General features: G+C 38.9%; 1 protein-coding gene across 1 annotated transcript in view; it reads left to right on the top strand.

Annotated features, from left to right (window-relative positions):
- TSPAN8 (tetraspanin 8) overlaps positions 1-20,333 on the top strand; it is a 66,083-nt gene that overhangs the window by 33,387 nt on the left and 12,363 nt on the right. The window contains exons 3-6 of the mRNA XM_061415509.1: positions 6,859-6,921; positions 13,946-14,083; positions 18,416-18,490; positions 18,590-18,697. Of these exons, the coding sequence (XP_061271493.1) occupies positions 6,859-6,921; positions 13,946-14,083; positions 18,416-18,490; positions 18,590-18,697 (384 nt within the window). The remainder of the gene's footprint in view (positions 1-6,858; positions 6,922-13,945; positions 14,084-18,415; positions 18,491-18,589; positions 18,698-20,333) is intronic.

Genomic DNA, 20,333 nt, shown 5'->3' with positions numbered 1-20,333 from the left:
AGCCATGAAATTAAAAGACGCTTACTCCTTGGAAGGAAAGCTATGACCAAGCCAGATAGCATATTCAAAAGCAGAGATATTACCTTGCCAACAAAGGTCCGTCTAGTCAAGGCTATGGTTTTCCTGTGGTCATGTATGGATGTGAGAGTTGGACTGTGCAGAAGGCTGAGCGCCGAAGAATTGATGGTTTTGAACTGTGGTGTTGGAGAAGACTCTTGAGAGTCCCTTGGACTGCAAGGAGATCCAACCAGTCCATTCTGAAGGAGATCAGCCCTGGGATTTCTTTGGAAGGAATGATGCTAAAGCTGAAACTCCAGTACATTGGCCACCTCATGCGAAGAGTTGACTCTTTGGAAAAGACTCTGATGCTGGAAGGGATTGGGGGCAGGAGGAGAAGGGGACAACAGAGGATGAGATGGCTGGATGGCATCACTGACTCGATGGACATGAGTCTGAGTGAACTCCGGGAGTTTGTGATGGACAGGGAGGCCTGGTGTGCTGGGATTCATGGGGTCGCAAAGAGTCGGACACGACTGAGCGACAGAACTGAACTGAACTGATCCATGGATAGTTTAATGTGTTCCCTTGTTTTCTATATTATCTCTAACTTAGTAGTTGCATTTGGCAATTTAATAAGATTCAGGTTATTATTTGCAGTATATAGGGGATAACTAATTTATAAGTGATATTTTGTTCTTTCATCAAAAGGTATATACTCTCTGACCATCTCTCTTTTTGTGATGTTAGTAGCTATTGGTGCTTAAGAACCTAAACCTGTCAGTTCATTAAGCGTCTCAGAGCGGTGATATCCTATATTTATCATTCCCTTCATTTATTAGCTGGAATACTTTCAACAAGGAGAGATTTAGCATTTACTGATTGGTTAACATTAGTGCCAGTTTTTATATTTTAAGAAAGAAGCATAAATGTTTTTACTCTTTACTCAACAGATTTCAAAATGATGAGTTAATTTTCTGTTATCATACAGCAGTAATAAGCAAGTAGTTTTTAAAATATCCTTAAAAAATAATACTATCACCATTCTTATCCTCACTGATGTGTAATTTATTCCATTTTTGGCAATGGGAGCATCTTCAGTTTGGCTCCTGAGTTCTTTTTACATGGCCCTAATAACTTTGATAACTTCTTCACTATTTAGGATAATAAGATGTTCCAGGCTCACTTTCTTGTTTCCTATCCCAGCCCTGGAATCGGCTATTTCTCCAAGAAGTCCTGATACCTGTTTTTAAAAAGCTGCAACCATTGTCTTTTTATGATACACAATATATACCAGCCATTTAAACAAACTGAAATAGAAATATGCTAATAAATATACTTCTATTTTAATAACATGTCTCAGAGTCTTCAAACTAGTAACAGTCCTCAAAATTATAAAATAGTCAAAATATATCCCTGTTGTATAAAAACAGCATACAAAATTTTGATGACTAGTGTAAATACACAAGAGGTCAGTGTTTCATTAAATTGCTTATCAGGAATTTGAAAGAGATCTGAATTTTAAACTGAAATGAAAAGGACAGTCTAGGAAACAGGTATGTTACAGTTTCGGGATTATAAATTTACAATGAGCGTACAAGGTGAGCTGTAGACATCTGCACATGCTGTACCCGAACACTGTCACTGCTTTCCTGGGAAGCTGAGATTATTTTATGTTTACCTCTATCTCTGCTTTCCTGATAATCAAGTCTTTCTGATGGTATGGATTTCAGTTAGATGTTTCTAACTTCCCTCAAAAGGCCTTGTTCTTCCCTTCAGCATAGTGGTGGGATTTACAATCTTTAGGTATCTTGAGTAAGAGCAATTGTCATGAAAAATGCAAGTGAAAGTCGCTCAGTCATGCCCGACTCTTTGCGACCCCATGGACTGTAGTCCGTTGAGTTCTTCAGGCCAGAATACTGGAGTGGGTAGACTTTCCCTTCTCCAGGGGATCTTCCCAACAGTCATAAAGGCTGATAATAACTTCTCAGCCAACAGGTGACATCAATATTTTCATTCAAAAGTTAAAGCAGGAGGAGTCTGTGAGGTTAGGGAACTATTCCTATTCTATTCTTCCCTGTACTCCCAACCCAGAGTTCTCAGCTGGAGTTTTACAATCCTTCATAGGAAATTAGCAATTTGTCACATTTCTAATGTTTACTTAAGCAAATATTTTACAGTCCCACTGATGTGGTTTTCTTGTAGATATCCATGACCTTGTGTTTTCAAATGCATTCTTTCTGCTGTAACTTTCGAGAAGCTAAGCCTTTGTAAAGCAGGGCCAGATGTTGAAATAGCTCCAACATATGCATATGGTCATTTAAGCTAACATACCACTTTCTTTTGTGAGAGAACTTGAGACATGTCACATAAGTGGGCAGTCATTTCTATTGGTTAGAATAAGCAATTGAAGAAAAATAAGTGAAACTAAAAATCATTTTTAATCACTCATGCTAGAGTTTGATGCAAATTAGAGTGAATGAGAGGTATAGTAGAGAATAGGTAAATGATAGGTATAAAACCTATTTCTCCTATTGTGTTGAAACAGATAAACTACCCACATTTTCTTATGGTCCTCTTAGATAAGTCTGGTTTAGGAGTGTTTTGGATGCTTGGAGTATCTTAGGGGTCTGGTGCTGAAGAAACCTGGCAGGTTGCAGTCCACAAGGTCACAAAAGAGTTGGACACGACTTAGTGACTAAACAATGATAATGACAACAAGCATGGAACACGAGGCCTGTAGCACACGGATACGGTGAAATCATTGCCAGAGGCAGAGATTGTGTAAAGGCCGGCTTTTCATGAAAGAAAGCAGAGTGAAGTAACTTTACTAAACCCAAATGGGGGAAGGTGAGAAGGAGGAGCCAGGTTATAAAACCAAATGTGTTAACAGCTGAAGGAAGTTGATACATGAAAAGTTTTGAAAAGAGCAGAAGAATGTCAGGAATTGAGAGAGTTCAGAAACCAACATTTCAATGTCATCGTTGCATTTTATATGGTACCTGGGCCTCTAGATTGGATGTGCTGAGAGCAGTTAAAACAGTTAAAGCAGAGTAGGGGCTTTTGGTGGCTCAGTGGTAAAGAATCTGCCTGCCAATGCAGGAGGTGCAGGTTTGATCCTTGTGTTGGGAAGATCCCCTGGAAAAGGAAATGGTAACCCACTCCAGTATTCTTGCCTGGGAAATCCCATAGACAGAGGAGCCTGGTGGGCTATAGGCCATGGGATCTCAAAGAGTCAGTCATGACTAGTAACTAAACAACAACAAAGCAGAGTAGACATAACTATGAGATGAGATCCCTGAAAAATAAGGCGCGATTATATTTCATTCTGATTGATGAAGTCCCCCAAGTTAAAACTTGACCATGACGAAAATGTGTGAACTTTGTAAATATAATGGTTTCCTACCACTATGCAGTTAGCTTGGGACTATAACAATGACAAAAGTCCTGGAGCCCAGAGGTCAAGAGTTGAACCTCAGTTTTTTCATCACCAGTTGTGTGACTCTGGGGAAATTGGTTAACCTCTCTGAGCTTTACAGTTCCTTATCTATAAAATGGGACTAGTAATAGTTTTAACTTTATGGGCTGTTGTGAAGTTTAGGTGGGTTCATACATACAAGGAACTCAGAATAATGCTGAATAAATATTTAAGAAACAGGTATTTCAGCCATCATTGTATAGAGAGTTTTATGAGATAGCAATATGAAACCATTCTGCATAGTGAGAAGTAAATTCCAATGTTGGATTTTGAAACAGAAGAAGAAATAAGATGGCAAAAACTATGATAAGGCAAATTCTTTTAGCATAAATTAGAAGAATGGAAAGAAAGTGGATTTTGAAGAAACTAATAGACTGAGATGCAAATCCTGAATCTACATTGCTTTTGTGACCTGTTTTCCTGATAATGAAGTCTTTCTGATGTTATGGATTTCAGTTAGATATTTCTAACTTCCCTGAAAAGGGCTTGTTCTTCCCATCAGCATAGTGGTGGGACCTACAATCTATAGATGAGATATCTTGTGTAAGAGCAACAGTTGTAAAGACCTTTGTTCCTTGACTTTTCTTTGCCTCAGTCTCTGCACTTGTTCAATGATGGTAATTTTATGTGGTAGGATCAATGGTGAAGCTTAACTAATCTACTTTATGGAAGCTTGTGACTAAGGACTGACACACAATAATTCAATTAATGCTATTTTTCCAGTTCCAACAATCAAATTGCTTTTTAATTTAAAAATACTGGAATCTTATGTGATAGTATTTTAGCCCTACTCTTATCCTTTTCCAACCTCCTGGAACAAGGAATCTGTGGGGCTAGAGGGAGGTGCTCACTCCACTTTGGGTACATACCCCAAATATAGTCATGTTGGGGATTAGGGTTTCAACATAGAAAGTTAGGGGCCACATAACTCAGTCCATAGCATACTCATAAGCAAGTGTCAATTACCTAATTACGTAGAATGCTGGTTCAGACCAACTGCATCCTAATTTCATAGAAAGAAAGATGTCTCAGGAGAGCTGAGTGGCAACAAAAATGACTTTCTTCAAAGAGAAACCAGAAAGGAGGGTGAAGTGGATGAAGAAGGCCTAGTAAGTTCCGCAGTATCCACTGTGGGGACCTGGGGGCCCAATATATCACTTCATTTCCTTTTACAACCTTAACAACAGAGAGGAGGACAGACCTGGATGCTTATTTTTAAATTAATACTCCAAATTATTTAAGACATTATAAAAAGATCAAGAGTGAATGCTAAAAGTCAAACTGGAGAAAGGGCTCCAAGAACCATTATGAAGGTCAGTGTTACAACAATTGGGATAAAACAAATTAGTATCAATCATGACTCTAGATTGATTATTCTTGATATAAAAGTTATTTAATTAATTTAATTAATAAATTATGCATTTCTTAAAATTGTCTCATGCATAATTTCATTAAAAAGTCAAGTAAATATAATCATAATAACTATTCATATAATTAATGTTATTTTCAGTTAAAGCTGAAAGTCAGAGTGACTATTAAGACAATTAATCTAAATCTACCTGTGAAAGGGAGAAAAAGAGAAAGAAAGAAAAATGTCAGTCAACAAATTGAAATAACAAATAAAAATCCAACTGTTATAAAATTACTAAAAATCCCAGAGGGTCTCATTATCATTTGACATAAATTCTTACAGATTTATTTATTAACAAGAACCGCTAAAATGGGCATTGATCTCCATCTGCAAATGAAATTAGGATTTAGCAGAAAGAAGAAAAAGAAGTAAGAAGGGTTTTCAGACTCTAAAGTCTGTTTTTTTCAATGTTTTGTGTTTTACAGTGTGTATGTGCACACCCATAAGATTACTAAATTATATAGGTTATTTGGTGCTTTGGCTAGGAGTTCTCTGGTAGAAAGCTTTGGTTTTCCGTTGTGTGTGTCGGGTTGAAGTAAGGGCAGGGCTAAATTTGGAGTGGTGCTGGATTTTCGCCATGTGACAGTTATCTCTTGGGAGATTCCAGTTTCTTTATTGAAATGAAGTGTTTGAATTTAGATGGTTTCTGAGATCTATTAGGGAGCATAGGTTTAGCCACTCATTGCACTTACTATTGCTTTCACAAAGCCCTGAGTCTGCTTCCACACCAAATGTAATGAGAAGCCACTCAGTGAAACAGCTCTTTGGGGGTTTGGAGCATACAGCCCAAGCATGCATGAAAGCAAGGATGCCACCAGGTCACGGGGTTTGGAGGACTCAGATATTTCTCTGTCAGAGCACCATGAGGCCAGAATAGTCTGGAAACTCCTCTAAGGTCTACTGCTGTGTCTGTCGGTTACCAGGCTTGTTCTCAGCATCTCTGTCTAATAATAGATCTTTGATTTTTTTTAAGGCTACAACATTTATATCATAAACAAACAAAACAAAAAACCCAAACCTAAAAGACAAGGTTTTTTCTTACACTAAAGTAAAATGTGTTTCACATTTTATGTGTTGGCCTTGGTCCAAATTAAATAATCTGGTACAGTCCTTACAGGAACTTAAGACTTTAGATACTGTTCCTCATCGTTCCTCTTCTCTGGGTAAGCTTTACTACCTAAAAGAGCTTATTTTAAAGAGTTTGTTTGGGCACAAAAAGTGTTGTAAACCATTGTTGTTTAATTACAAATTTTGTCAAATGTTCTACTATTGCCTGTAGAACATGTATCTGACTTGAATCTTGTAGGAATGTTTGGTGATTATCAGTTACACCCTTCCTTTTAGGTTTAAGACAGCTTCTGAGAGACAAGCCCAGAGGCCTGATAAGGATATTTTTTCTTAAAACTGTTATGGACATTACTTTTGTATGTTGTGTGAGTGTGCATGTGTGTGCTCAGTCGTGTCTGACTCTCTGTGACCCCATGGACTCTAGCCCACGAGTCTCCTCTGTCCATGGAATTTTCCAGGCAAGAATACTGGAGCAGGTTACCATTTCTTACTCCAGGGGATCTTCCCAATCCAGGGATCGAACCCAGGTCTCTTGTGTCTCCTGCGTTGGCAGGTGGATTTTTTACCACTGCACCACCTGGAAGCCCTTTGCATGCTTAAATCTAGCAAAAACAGAGTTGAAATATGGAAAACCATCTCTCCTGTCCTCCATAGTGAAGATGACTTCTTGTCCTAGACCTATGAATGACTGTGAATGGGAAACAGATTATTCTTATCAAACTTTCCAACTACAGTGGAACATTCAAGCAATTATCTATACATGAATATTCCTCATTTATGTCTTTTAGGTTATAATGGTAGAATTAATGATAACCATTGTAAGCAGATGGCTAGGGTTGTATGGAATTAGAGTTTTAGTTTATCTTAGGCACACTCTAACTTTTTTTTTTCCTTTTTTCTGCAGCTATGTGGTGCCATTATCCTTTCTGTAGCTATTTCAATACGAGCAGGGAAAATTGGTCAAGAGGTAAATAAATATGTTATTCCACTGACAAAGTAGTTTATTTCTCTTATAGCGATGAAAGTAATGATAATAATAAAATGTTTTTATAGTATTTTCCTAACTGCCTCACATAATTATTTGTGCTAAGTGATTTTATAATTTAATTAATCAAGGTTACTCACTCTGTGCCTGGCACTGTGTTAGGCATTAATGAGTCCTTCTGGAGAACGGAGAGGATGTTACTCCCCAAATAGGAAGATTGCATTTAAAGTAGAGGTGAGAAGGGGCCAAAGCAGAAATTAGCCTTCTTCATTATTTGTTAAAGTATAGCCTGAAATTATCTACAGGATATAGACTGCTTTGTCTCTGTAACCAAGAGAAATTTTTGTGCAAGACATTGACAATTAATTTGGCTGATTCCCAGGTGAGGTGGTACTCCAAAAGGAAAGACGGTAAGATGTTCTCTTGGAGAATAATTACTTGAATCTGTTTTGTTTTTTTAACTGTTTTAAAGGCAGCAAAATTCAAAGATAGCTGTAATGACTTGGGCAGCTGGTGTTGAGGGTAATCCCCTGTAACAGTAAAAGGCTGGTCATAGCCATGTAACTCAGCAGTTGACTGGTGATGTCCAACTTCCTGACATCAAGATAAGATTAGCAGGATCCCATTTCTCCCACCACATGCCATTCCATGGCTGCCAAAGCACTTATCAGGATTTCTGCAGGTCTGGAGGAAGTTTAGTTCATACAGTTAATTCTGTCTCTAGTCTTTATTTCCATACACATGGTTTCTGTTCCATACCACAGTGTCACAGTGTGGAAAGAGTGTGGGGGTGGGGGTGGGGGGGGGAGGGTGTGTGTGGGGGGTTGTTCTGTCAATTTTAGTAAGCACAGGTGCCTGGCACCATTTCCTGACTTCCCTGTTTCCTTTCTCCTGTCTCCCTTCTTCTCAGGGATGTTCCACCCTCAAGATTATGATTCTTACCTCTTGCAGGGCAGTTACCTTGTACTCTGTTATCTGGATTCTCGCCACTGTTCAGGCTCACATATTCTATCTACTTCTAGGGCCATTTCAAAGTGTTTGCCCAAGTAAAGTTTCCTCTTTAATAGGAATATCAGTTCCTATCTAATAAGTATTAAGATATTCTTAAAACAAAAATTCAGGTAATGTATTATCTATTAAAACTTATTTGATCATGGTGCAATTATATGCTATTAGACATAATAACCTAGTTGAAAGAAAAAGCAAGTTGACATCTCTTCTGATTCTTTTTCCTAAAATGGGTGGGTTTTCTGGACCTTTCTTTTTTTTTTCCCCTCACCTTCTCTCTCTCTCACTGTTTCTTTCCTGTTTTTCCTTCTTTCTTTCCCTCCTTTTCTTTCCTCCTTCCCTCTTTCTTTCTTTTCCCTTTCTTTCCTTTCCTTTAAAATTTGCTTTTTAGAGAACCCAGAAAATCACAGTGGTGATTAAGCACATCTTCATTCTGAGCCTCGCCATGGTGAGGACACTGAGTCGGAGACAGGTGTGACAATGAGTTGATAACAGTCTATTCCATCTGGACTTTGTTGTTTTATACTGATAAATATAACTGTGACTTCTTGATGTCCTTGGATTATGAAATTTGAGCCAAGAACAGTATTCAAAAATATATAGAATCATTGAGAAACTGGTGTCTGACTTGGGAACTCATAAATAAGCACAGAGATGAACAGCCATTGATTTAGAGGGTACTTTGGCCTTTTTTAAGATGGGTGTGCAACCTGTATTTCATTTTAAAATTTTATTATGTTTCTGGTAGATATGGGAATGCTGTATTTCCCCTCAGTGCTTCTGGTAAACAAACTTGGTGTTTAGTCTCAGAAATCACACACATTGAATGTATTAAAGAGCTGTCCTTGAGAGAGTTACTCCAAATCTGGGGATAAGAATGAGTTAATAGAGCTAGACATCATCTTGAGTTATATTTTGACTCTTTTACTCTGTCTCTATCCCTAAACAAAAGGCAGTATTTTCCAGGACAACTTTAACCAGCTTGACAGATGAGAAATGACATATTTATTCAAAGTCAGTGACAAAGAATCAAGACTGTGCAGAGAACCAAATTTTACTACTGGAAAAACAGGAGAAGTTTTAGAAGGAGACCTGAGAGCAAACACAGAAAAAAAGGATGCCAGGAGGTCTTTGTGCACAGCTTTTAGCAAAGCCATGGGTGCTAAAGTGTCCCCTAGAGATGCCTTGTTCTCCCTCAGGATGAACTCAGCCCTGCAGGAGGCAAAGTGTATGTGCAGCCATCCTAGGAGATCCCTTATAATCCAAAGAGGACCCTGAGCCTTCTTCTTCAAGGTTCTGTCCTTTCCTATAGAAATTCCCCCCTCATCCGAAGACACATAGAGACAGTGTTCTTCCAAGACAGCTTTTAAAACTCTGCTGTCTCTCCCCCGAGGGCTTCCCAGGTGGCACAGTGGTAAGAATCTGCCTGCCAATCAATGCAGGAGATGCGGGTTCAATCCCTGGGTCAGGAAGATCCCTTGTAGAAGGAAAAGGCAACCCACTCCAGTATTCTCGCCTGGAGAATCCTATGGACAGGGGAGTCTGGCGGGCTACAGTCCATGGGGTTGCAAAGAGTCGGACATGACTGAGCCACCATGCACACACATCTATCCCCTGAAACAAATACCTGAACTCAAATTTTCATTTTGTTTCTAAATAAGAATAGCCACTTGTTGGGCTGGTCTTAAAACAGTGATCGTCAGGTAGCCAGCACATTGCTTTCTGGCCACGTTGGTAGAGGGTTGCTGTGCCCAGATCAGTCTCATAGAAGTGCTTCTGCCGCCACCGCCGCCAAGTCGCTTCAGTCGTGTCTGACTTTGTGCGACTCCATGGACTGCAGCCCACCAGGCTTCTCCGTCCATGGGATTCTCCAGGCAAGAACACTGGAGTAGGTTGCCATTTCCTTCTCCAATGCATGAAAGTGGAAAGTGAAAGTGAAGTCACTCAGTCGTGTCTGATTCTTAAGGGCCCCATGGACTGCAGCCTACCAGGCTCCTCCGTCCATGGGATTTTCCGGGCAACAGTACTGGAGTGGGGTGCCATTGCCTTCTCCTAGAAGTGCTTCATTACCTGCCAAATAAGTGCTGGCCACACTCCAGGGACCTCCCAGGTGGCTCAGTGGTAAAGAACCCGCCTGCCAATGCAGGAAACTCAAGAGATATGAGTTCCATCCCTGGGTTGGGAAGATCCCCTGGAAAAGGAAATGGCAACCCATTCCAGTATTCCTGCCCAGAAAATCCCATGGACAGAGGAACCTGGCAGGTTACAGTCTGTGGAGTCACAAAGATTCAGACACAACTGAGTAACTAAATAACAGCAAAAACATGCTGTTCATGTCTCACTGGTAGCTATTTGACCTACTGTTTCTATATCTGGGTTGTCTGACCAAAGTACTGATAACTCAGCTGGTGAAGCTTCAACTGTCTTGGATATCTTAGGGTTTTCCTGACTGGCTACGATGTCATGAAACCACCTTGATGGTGAGTGGGTAGACCAGGTTTCCTGATGCTGCTTTTTTGGATTGTTATCTGTCTTTACTCAGATGCCATGCCTGGTTACTAACAAAACTGATTTCTTAGCTCCAATCTTAACAAGCAAACCAATTAAAAAAAAAAAAAAGAACCCAGAAAAGCCTGAAAAAGAGGCAAAAAAATCTTTAGGACATAACCAAGCTTTCTAAATATGCAATTGAAACACTATCTGTAAGCATCAACTCTTAAAGACAAAAGAAGCATTGGGTATTCACAGAGGCTGACCTAATTCCTTTCATAAGTGGGAAACTGGAGCCCAGTAAAGTTAGTTGACTTTCATGTTTAGAAACTACTATATAAAGACTCTGAATATATATAGAATATAGATTTTGTTTTTAGTGCACTTACATCTTTGGCACATTCCTTCCTTCTGATTGTCAAACAAAGGCTTTGTCTAGGCTATGAATTGATTTTAAAAGTCTTTACAAATGTAAAGGTCATGAGTAGTAGTGAGTAGTAGTAGTAGTCTGTGTTTTGGTATTTCCTGTTAAAGGCACACATCTGCATGCTGTGCCGCAGATGCCAGAAGGCACCTTCTTAGCTAGTGTAAGAACTAGTGGTCTGCCTAGAAATAATCCAGTAGATAAAGCTCCTGAGAGATGAATGGGTTGCTCACAGCATTCATATATCACGCAGGCACAAGGTTTCATTGTTTCATTGTGATTTGCTTCTGGTCATATCTGTAGAGCAAGAGATAGATTGAGGCTAGGTGTTATGATGGTGATGAAGGTTATGTATGTGGGGAAGAGAAGAACCAAATTATGCAGGGTTGGTTGTCCAGCCCATCATAAAGAGACCTAAGATGTTTTCCTCAATATCCCATTTCTAAATAGTCAGGCAAAATAAAGAGTTTCTGGAAGACTATAGACTATACTTCCTGGGAACAAGATAGACTTGATATGGAATATCAGGAGCTAGACTTATTTTCTTAGTTTAAAATACGGTTGGCTTGTTTTGGCAAATGTATAGACCTCTGTAATCACTATTACAATCAAAATGAGAAGAATTTTTATTAACTCATGAAAGTTTCCTCATATCCCTTTGCCGTCTGTTCCCTCTTTACTTGATACTCTGCTCAAAGTCCATCACTGCTCTGATTCCTATCACCATAGCTTAGATTTATCTACTCTTTTTTTAATTCCCCATCTGGATATTTTTTAAAAATAAAAATCTAGTTGATTTACAATGTTATATTAACTTCTGCTGTACAGAAAAGTGATTTAATTATACTGTACATATATATATATATATACATTCTTTTAAAATATTCTTTTCCATTAGGTTTATCACAGAATATTGAATACAGTTCCCTGTGCTATATAGTAGGGCCTTGTTGTTTACTCATTCTGTATATAATAGTTTTCATCTGTTAACCTCAAATTCCCACTCCATCCCCTCCCACCCCACCTCCCCCTTGGCAACCACAAGTCTGTGCTCTATGTCTGTGAGTCTGTTTCATAAAAGTTCATTTGTGTCATATTTTAGATTCTGCATATAAGTTATATGATATGGTATTTATCTTTCTCTTTCTGACTTACTTTGTTTACTATGATAATCTCTGGGGTCTTTGATATTACTGCAAATGGCATTACTTTATTCTTTTTAATGGCTGAGTAGTATTCCATATTGTGAGTATGTGTGTGTGTGTATGTGTGTGTAGCATTGTATGAATATCAGACAATGTTGAGTATCAGACCTTGTATGAATAACAGAGCATATCTTCTTTAAAAATTTTTTTAATTTTATTTTTAATTGGAGAATAATTACTTTACAATATTGTGATGATTTCTGCCATACATCAACATGAATCAGCCATAGGTATACATCTGTTCCATCTCTCTTAAACCTCCCTCCCACCTCCCTCTCCATCCCACCCTTCTAGATTATCACAGAGCACTGGCTTTGGGTTTCCTGCATCATACAGCAAATTCCCACTGACTACATTTTACATATGGTAATGTATATGTTTCACTACTACTCTCTCCAGTCATCCCACCTTCTCCCCTGTCTACTGTAACCAAAAGTCTGTCCTTTATGTCTGCATCTCTTTTGCTGCCCTGTAAATAGGACCGTCAGTACCATCTTTCTAGACTCTCTCTATATGCATTAATAATGATATTTGTCTTTCTCTTTTTGACTTCACTCTGTATCATAAGCTCTAGGTCCATCCATCTCATTGGAACTGACTCAAATGCATTCCTTTTTATAGCTGAATAACACTCCATTTTGTATATACACCACAACTTCTTTATCCATTCATCTGTCAATGGACATCTAGGTTGCTTCTATGTCCTAGCTATTTTAAATAGCATATGTAGCATATCTTCTTTATCCATTCATCCACTGATGGACATTTAGGCTGTTCCCATGTCTTGGCTGTTGTGAATAGTGTTGCTTTGAACATAAGGATGCATATTTTTTTGACTTATAGTTTTATCCAGATATATGCCTAGGACTAGGATTGCTAGGTAATATGGCTACTCTATTTTTAGTTTTTGAGGAACCTCCATAGTGCTTCCTATAGTGACTGCACCAGCTTACATCCCACCAACCATGTAGGAGGGATCCCTTTTCTCCACACCCTCTCCCTCACTTTTTTGTAGACTTCATGATGGCCATTCTAATTGATATGAGATATCTCATTATAGTTTTGATTTGCATTTCTTTAATAGCAAGCTATATTGAGCACCTTTTACATGTGTGTTAGCTATCTTTATGTTCTTGTAGAAATGTCCATTTAGTTCTTCTGCCCATTTTTTGATTGGGTTGTTTTTGTTGTTGTTGCTGTTGATAGCATGAGTTATTTGTATCTTTTGTAAATTGATCCCTTGTAGGTCGCATTGTTTGCAAATATTTTCTCCCATTTTGTAGGTTGTCTTTTTGTTTTGTTTATGGTTTCCTTTGCTATGCATAAGCTTGTAAGTTTGATGAGATCCCATTTGTTTATTTTTTCATAGATTTATCTTTCTGGATTGCCATATAAATGGAATTATACAGCAGTCACTCTTTTGAATATGGTACATTTATCTCAACATAATGTTTTAAAGATTTACTCATACTGTTGAATCAGTAGTTTGAGGAATTTAGGCTTTATAATTTAACTAGACTACCATAAAAACATATTTATGATGCTACTTAGGTATAAAACACAAAATATGCCAATCAAAGATCACATCATGGATAAAACTGATCCTTCTAAACTTTAAAAAATTTTTATTTGAAAGCCTATTGCATTTCTTCCACCCAATATAAATCTTCAAAAGGCATAAAATTGGAACATTGCACAAGTAACATCTCAATAGAAGGTAAGCTCCTTAAAGGCAGGAATTTCTGCTTGTTTACGTCACTATGGCATCTTGGTGTCTTAGAACAAGATTTGGCACATAGCAGTTCCCCAGTGGATGTTTGTTGAATAGTAAATATTAAGAAAAGGAATTTTCTGTCATTAATCTCTTTTTCATTTTCAGATTCTCGCTCCTGGGGATGCTGACCTTAACCTCTTTATTGCTGTGAATATATTAATTTTTGTGGGTGCTGTCATCATGATTCTGGGTTTCCTGGGATGCTGTGGTGCCATGAAAGAAAACCAGTTCATGATGATTTTGGTGAGTTTTCCCAATGCATCCCAATACCCAACCTTCAGACTTTGGAGGATTATCTCCTATCCCGATTATCTGTAAGAAGGACTTGTGAAGGTTGATGTAAGTCTCTCACTTAATTTAGAGGGTTTGGTTGTGGAAGCTAATATAATTATCTCAAATTAGAGGGTACCATGAGAGAAGTAATCCAAGTCTATGCCCCAACCAGTAACAATGAAGAAGCTGAAGCTGAATGGTTCTAATGAAGACCTACAAGACCTTTTAGTACTAACACCCAAAAAAGACATCTTTTTCATTATAGGGGACTGGAATGCAAAAGTAGGAAGTCAAGAAACACCTGGAGTAACAGGCAAATTTGGCCTTGAAGTACAGATTGAAGCAGGGCAAAGGCTAACAGAATTTTGCCAAGAAAATGCACTGGTCATAGCAAACACCCTCTTCAACAACACAAGAGAAGGCTCTATACATGGACATCACCAGATGGCCAACACTGAAATCAGATTGATTATATTCTTTGCAGCCAAAGATGAAGAAGCTCTATACAGTCAGCAAAAACAAGACCAGGAGGAGACTGTGGCTCAGATCATGAACTCTTTATTGCCAAATTCAGACTTAAATTGAAGACAGTAGGGAAAACCACTAGACCATTCAGGTATGACCTAAGTCAAATTCTTTACGATTATACCGTGGAAGTGAGAAATAGATTTAAGGGACTAGATCTGATAGACAGAGTGCCTGAAGAACTATGGACAGAACTCAGTTTCATTGTACAGGGGGAGGCAGTGATCAAGACCATCCCCAAGAAAAAGAAAATGAAAAATGCAAAAAGGAAAAATGGCTGTCTGAGGAGGCCTTACAAATAGATGTGAAAAGAAGAGAAGTGAAAAGCAAAGGAAAAAAGGATAGATATACCTATTTGAATGCAGAGTTCCAAAGAATAGCAAGGAGAGATAAGAAAGCTTTCCTCAGTGACCAGTGCGAAGATAGACAGCAAAACAATTTAACAGGAAAGACTAGAGAGCTCTTCAAGAACATTAGAGCTACCAAGGGAATATTTCATGCAAAGATGGGCTCAATAAAGGACAGAAATGTTATGGACCTAATGGAAGCAGAAGATATTAGGAAGAGATGGCAAGAATACACAGAAGAACTGTACAAAAAAGATCTTCATGACCCAGATAATCGCAGTGGTGTGATCACTCACCTAGAACCAGACATCCTGGAATGCAAAGTCAAGTGGGACTTAGGAAGCATCACTACGAACAAAGCTAGTGGAGGTGATGGAGTTCCAGTTGAGCTATTTCAAAGCCTAAAAGATGATGCTGTGAAAGTGCTGAACTCAGTATGCCATCAAATTTGGAAAACTCAGCAGTGGCCACAGGACTGGAAAAGGTCAGTTTTCATTCCAGTCCCAAAGAAAGGCAATGCCAAAAAATGCTCAAACTACTGCACAATTGCACTCATCTCACATGCTAGTAAAGTAATGCTTAAAATTCTCCAAGCCAGGCTTCAGCAATACATGAACTGTGAACTTCCAGATGTTCAAGCTGGTTTTAGAAAAAGTGGAGGAACCAGAGATCAAATTGCCAACATCCACTGGATCATGGAAAAAGCAAGAGAGTTCCAGAAGAACATCTACTTCTGCTTTATCGACTATGCCAAAGCCTTTGACTATATGGATCATAAACTGTGGAGAATTCTGAAAGAGATGGGAAAATCAGACCACCTGACCTGCCTCTTGAGAAATCTCTATGCAGGTCAGGAAGCAACAGCTAGAACTGGACATGGAATGACAGACTGGTTCCAGATTGGGAAAGGAGTATGTCAAGGCTGTATATTGTCACCCTGCTTATTTAACTTATATGCAGAGTACATCATGAGAAATGCTGTGCTGGAAGAAGCAGAAGCTGGAATCAAGATTGCTGGGAGAAATCTCAATAACCTCAGATATGCAGATGTCACCACCATTATGGCAGAAAGTGAAGAAGCATTAAAGAGCCTCTTGATGAAAGTGAAAGTGGAGAGTGAAAAAGTTGGCTTAAAGCTCAACATTCAGAAAACTAAGATCGTGGCAATCATTCCCATCACGTCATGGAACCCATAAGGAAGACTAACAAGTAAACAATTAGCTACAGCAAAGGTGGTCCAAGAAGAAAAGAGCAATGATAGAGGAGGGAACCTTCAAGCTGGAAGCAGAAGTGGATAAGGTGTTTGTATAAGGGTGTGATGAGCTTTCCAGGGAGAGAGGCTGGCAGTACATCTTTGGGGACTGAAAAATTTTGGGTATGGCTAGAGTGTGTAAGGACTATTTTCAGTAAATGATGGAAGGTGGGTCTGAGTGTGGACTAGAGTCAAACCACAGTCTATGCTAAGAAAATTGTAAGGACATGAGATAATCAGATTTGTCCTTTAGAAATCTTCAAGGATAATTTGGGTAGAGATAACCGACAGATAATTTACTTTGAACACATACATAGTAGAAAATAATAAAGAGGATATAGAAAAAAATTTTTTTTAATTCAAGTATTTATTAGATAGAAATCTGACATAAGAGTTTATCAGAGCTCATCTGAACTTGTTTCTTCTCTAATAAAAAAAGCATTGTGTCAGTCCCTGATGGTTTTTAACTAATGGTTTATTATGAGGCAAGGTAAAAGAGCTTTCAGTTCAGTTCAGCTCAGTCTCTCAGTCATATCAGACTCTTTGTGACCCCATGGACTGCAGCACTCCAGGCCTCCCTGTCTGTCACCAACTCCTGGAGCTTGCTCAAACTCATGTCCGTCGAGTCGGTAATGCCATCCAACCATCTCATCTTCTGTCGTCCCCTTCTCCTGCCCTCAATCTTTCCCAGCATCAGCGTCTTTTCATATGAGTCAGCTCTTTGCATCAGGTGGCCAAAGTATTGTAGTTTCAGCTTCAGCATCAGTCCTTCCAATGAACATTTAGGACTGATTTCCTTTAGGATGGACTGGTTGGATCTTGCAGTCCTAGGGACTCTCAAGAGTCTTCTCCAACACCACAGTTCAAAAGCATCAATTCTTTGGTGATCAGCTTTCTTTATGGTCCAACTATCACATCTATGCATGATTACTGGAAAAACCATAGTTTTGACTACATGGACCTTTGTTGTCAAATTAATGTCTCTGTTTTTTAATATTCTGTCTAAGTTTGTCATAGCTTTTCTTCCAAGGAGCAAGTGTCTCTTAATTTCATGGCTGCAGTCACTATCTGCAGTGATTTTGGAGCCCCCTCAAAATAAAGTCTCTCACTGTTTCCATTGTTCCCCATCTGTTTGCCATCAAGTGATAGGACCGGATGCCATGATCTTAGTTTCTGAATGTTGAGTTTTAAGCCAGCTTTTTCATTCTCTTCTTTCATTTTCATCAAGAGGCTCTTTAGTTCTTCTTCACTTTCTGCCATAAGGGTGGTGTTATCTGCATATCTAAAGTTATTGATATTTCTCCTAGCAATCTTGATTCCAGCTGTGCTTTATCCAGCCTGGAATTTCTCATGATGTACTCTGCATAGAAGTTAAATAAGCAGGGTGATAATATACAGCCTTGATGTACTCCTTTCCCGATTTGGAACCAGTCTGTAGTTCCATGTCCAGTTCTAACTGTTGCTTCTTGACCCGCATATAGATTTCTCTGGAGGCAGGTCAGGTGGTCTGGTATTCCCATCTCTTGAAGAACTTTCCACAGTTTGTTGTGATCCACATAGTCAAAGGCTTTGGCATAGTCAATAAAGCAGAAGTAGATGTTTTTCTGGAACTCTCTTGCTTTTTCAATGAGAGAGCTTTAATGGAACTCTAATATCATCCCTGGTGGTTGGTTTTTGTTAATAAGGCCTCATTTGCACTTTGGGGACTTTAATTACTTGAGGAGCTTGTTTTTATGAAAATTAATTTGTGGGAACCTCTGAAATTAGAATTCAGTATATCTGAGGCAGGTTTCAGGGCTACATTTGTAAAAGACTCCAGGTTATTCTCATAGTGGTAGAGACATTGTTTTGAAGCCAGTTCTGAAATTTGTCTTGAAGTTTGAGTTTGTATTTGATGAAGAAAAAAATCATATTCAAACAACTTCATTTAAGTTTTTGAACTTCCCTCAATTCAACATCATACTGATGCCTACAATCCTATGATTCAATTTTAGTTTTAATCATTTTCCTTAGTCTCAGAGAAGGCAGAGAGTGGAATAAATGAAGAGCATGGTTAATACTCCTACTGTAATTAGGATCCCTACTGCAGAAAGAAATGCCATGTCCAAAATGTCCCCAGGTGGTTAAGGAATGTACTGGGGATAATATTGAATATATTTTCCTTTTCTTTTTTTTCAGTTTTTCGTAGGACTGCTTATGATCCTACTCCTGCAGGTGGCGGCAGGTATCGTAGCAACTACTAGGAAATCTAAGGTGTGTACACATATTATACCTGACAGTTTTGGAAAAGTGTGAAAAATTGACATGCTACCTCCTGGCATGAATCATTTAACAGCACTTTTCAATTTTCAGACTGAACAAGCTCTGAATAAGACTCTCTTGATTAATGCACGTCTTTTGAGTTCAACAGATGAAAATGAAAGAATATTCCAGAAAGCCTTTTCTGAACTTCAAGAAGAGGTAATTAGAACTTGTGGGTTATCTGGAGAGTTGGACATAGTTCTCCTTTTACTTAGTTTTTGACAGCTGTGTTCCTTAAGAATTGGAAAAATATCTCCCTTTTGCATATTTTGACCAATTATTCTGTCACTATGCAATAGGAGGAATCCGGGACTATTTCTAATTTTTTCCCCAGCTTCTTATGAAGTTCTGAGGCAGTTTAGGACAGATATTAAGAAGATATGTTTACAATAGATTAAGTCTTGATTGAGCCAAATCAATAATTGCTTTAATATTTACCATTTAGAAGGATAGTGTGTTTTGAATGCTTGGAATTTCCCTTCTCTCTTTCTCTGCCTCCATGCCCCACTTTTCTTTGAAAAATAATTATGCTGCTGCTGCTAAGTCGCTTCAGTCATGTCCGACTGTGCGACCCCATAGACGGCAGCCCATCAGGCTCCCCATCTCTGGGATTCTCCAGGCAAGAACACTGGATTGGGTTGCCATTTCTTTCTCCAATGCATGAAAATGAAAAATGAAAGTGAAGACGTTTAGTCGTGTCTGACTTTTAGCGTCCCCATGGACTGCAGTCTACCAGGCTCCTCTGTCCATGGGATTGTCCAGGCAAGAGTACTGGAGTGGGTTGCCATTGCCTTCTCCGAAAAATAATTATAGTTATTGTTTATTGCTGCTTAGCATGTATCAGATTTACATTCAGTAGCTCACTTAATTCTGACAACAAGTCTATGAGATGGATAATATCATTACCCTCATTATCTTTATCCAGAGAAGACAATGGCAACCCACTCCAGTACTCTTGCCTGGACAATCCCATGGACGGAGGAGCCTGGTAGGCTGCAGTCCATGAGGATGCTAAAAGTCAGACACGACTGAACATCTTCAGTTTCGTTTTTCATTTTCATGCATTGGAGAAAGAAATGGCAACCCACTCCAGTGTTCTTGCCTGGAAAATCCTGGGGACGGGGGAGCCTGATGGGCTGCCGTCTATGGGGTCGCACAGAGTTGGACACAACTGAAGCGACTTAGCAGCAACAGCAACAGCATTATCTTTAATAGACAGATGAGGGGATTACAACTTAGAGAGGCATGACAGCTAACAAGTGATGGGGTTGGAATTTGAATGCAGGTCTGTCTGACTCACTAATTCTTTTTAATCAGTAGACTAGCCCCCGTCCCCCTTGGTATGTATGTATGCATGTATGTATTTACTTTGGCTACTTCACTGTCTTCAGGGTAAAGTCAAGATTTGGATATAGGTTGAAGGTATTCCACTCTTTGGCTCTTACCTCATATTTTAATTTTACTAAAGACTACTCCATGAATAAAGCACTCTGGTCCAACCAGTGTCTACTCAGGATGTCTTAAATAATTCTGCCTTCCTGCCTTTGCATCATTCCTCATCCTTAGAATGTAGTTACTACTTTTCTTTTTTTTGACTTGCTTTCTTTTTTAAAAAATTTTTAATTGGAAGATAATTACAATATTGTGATGGTTTTTGCCATGCATCAGTGTGAATTGGCCATAGGCATACATATGTCCCCTCCCTTCAGAACCACCTCTTCCTTCTATCCCTCCAGCTTGTCACAGAGCACTGGTTTTGACTACCTTGTGTCATACACCAAACTCCCACTGGCTA

Source organism: Bos javanicus, chromosome 5 (assembly GCF_032452875.1).
Source record: "Bos javanicus breed banteng chromosome 5, ARS-OSU_banteng_1.0, whole genome shotgun sequence".
In the NCBI taxonomy this organism is placed as follows: domain Eukaryota; kingdom Metazoa; phylum Chordata; class Mammalia; order Artiodactyla; family Bovidae; genus Bos; species Bos javanicus.
The sequence above is the reverse complement of the archived record's forward strand: the minus strand, read 5'-3'. Positions and strand labels throughout refer to the sequence as shown.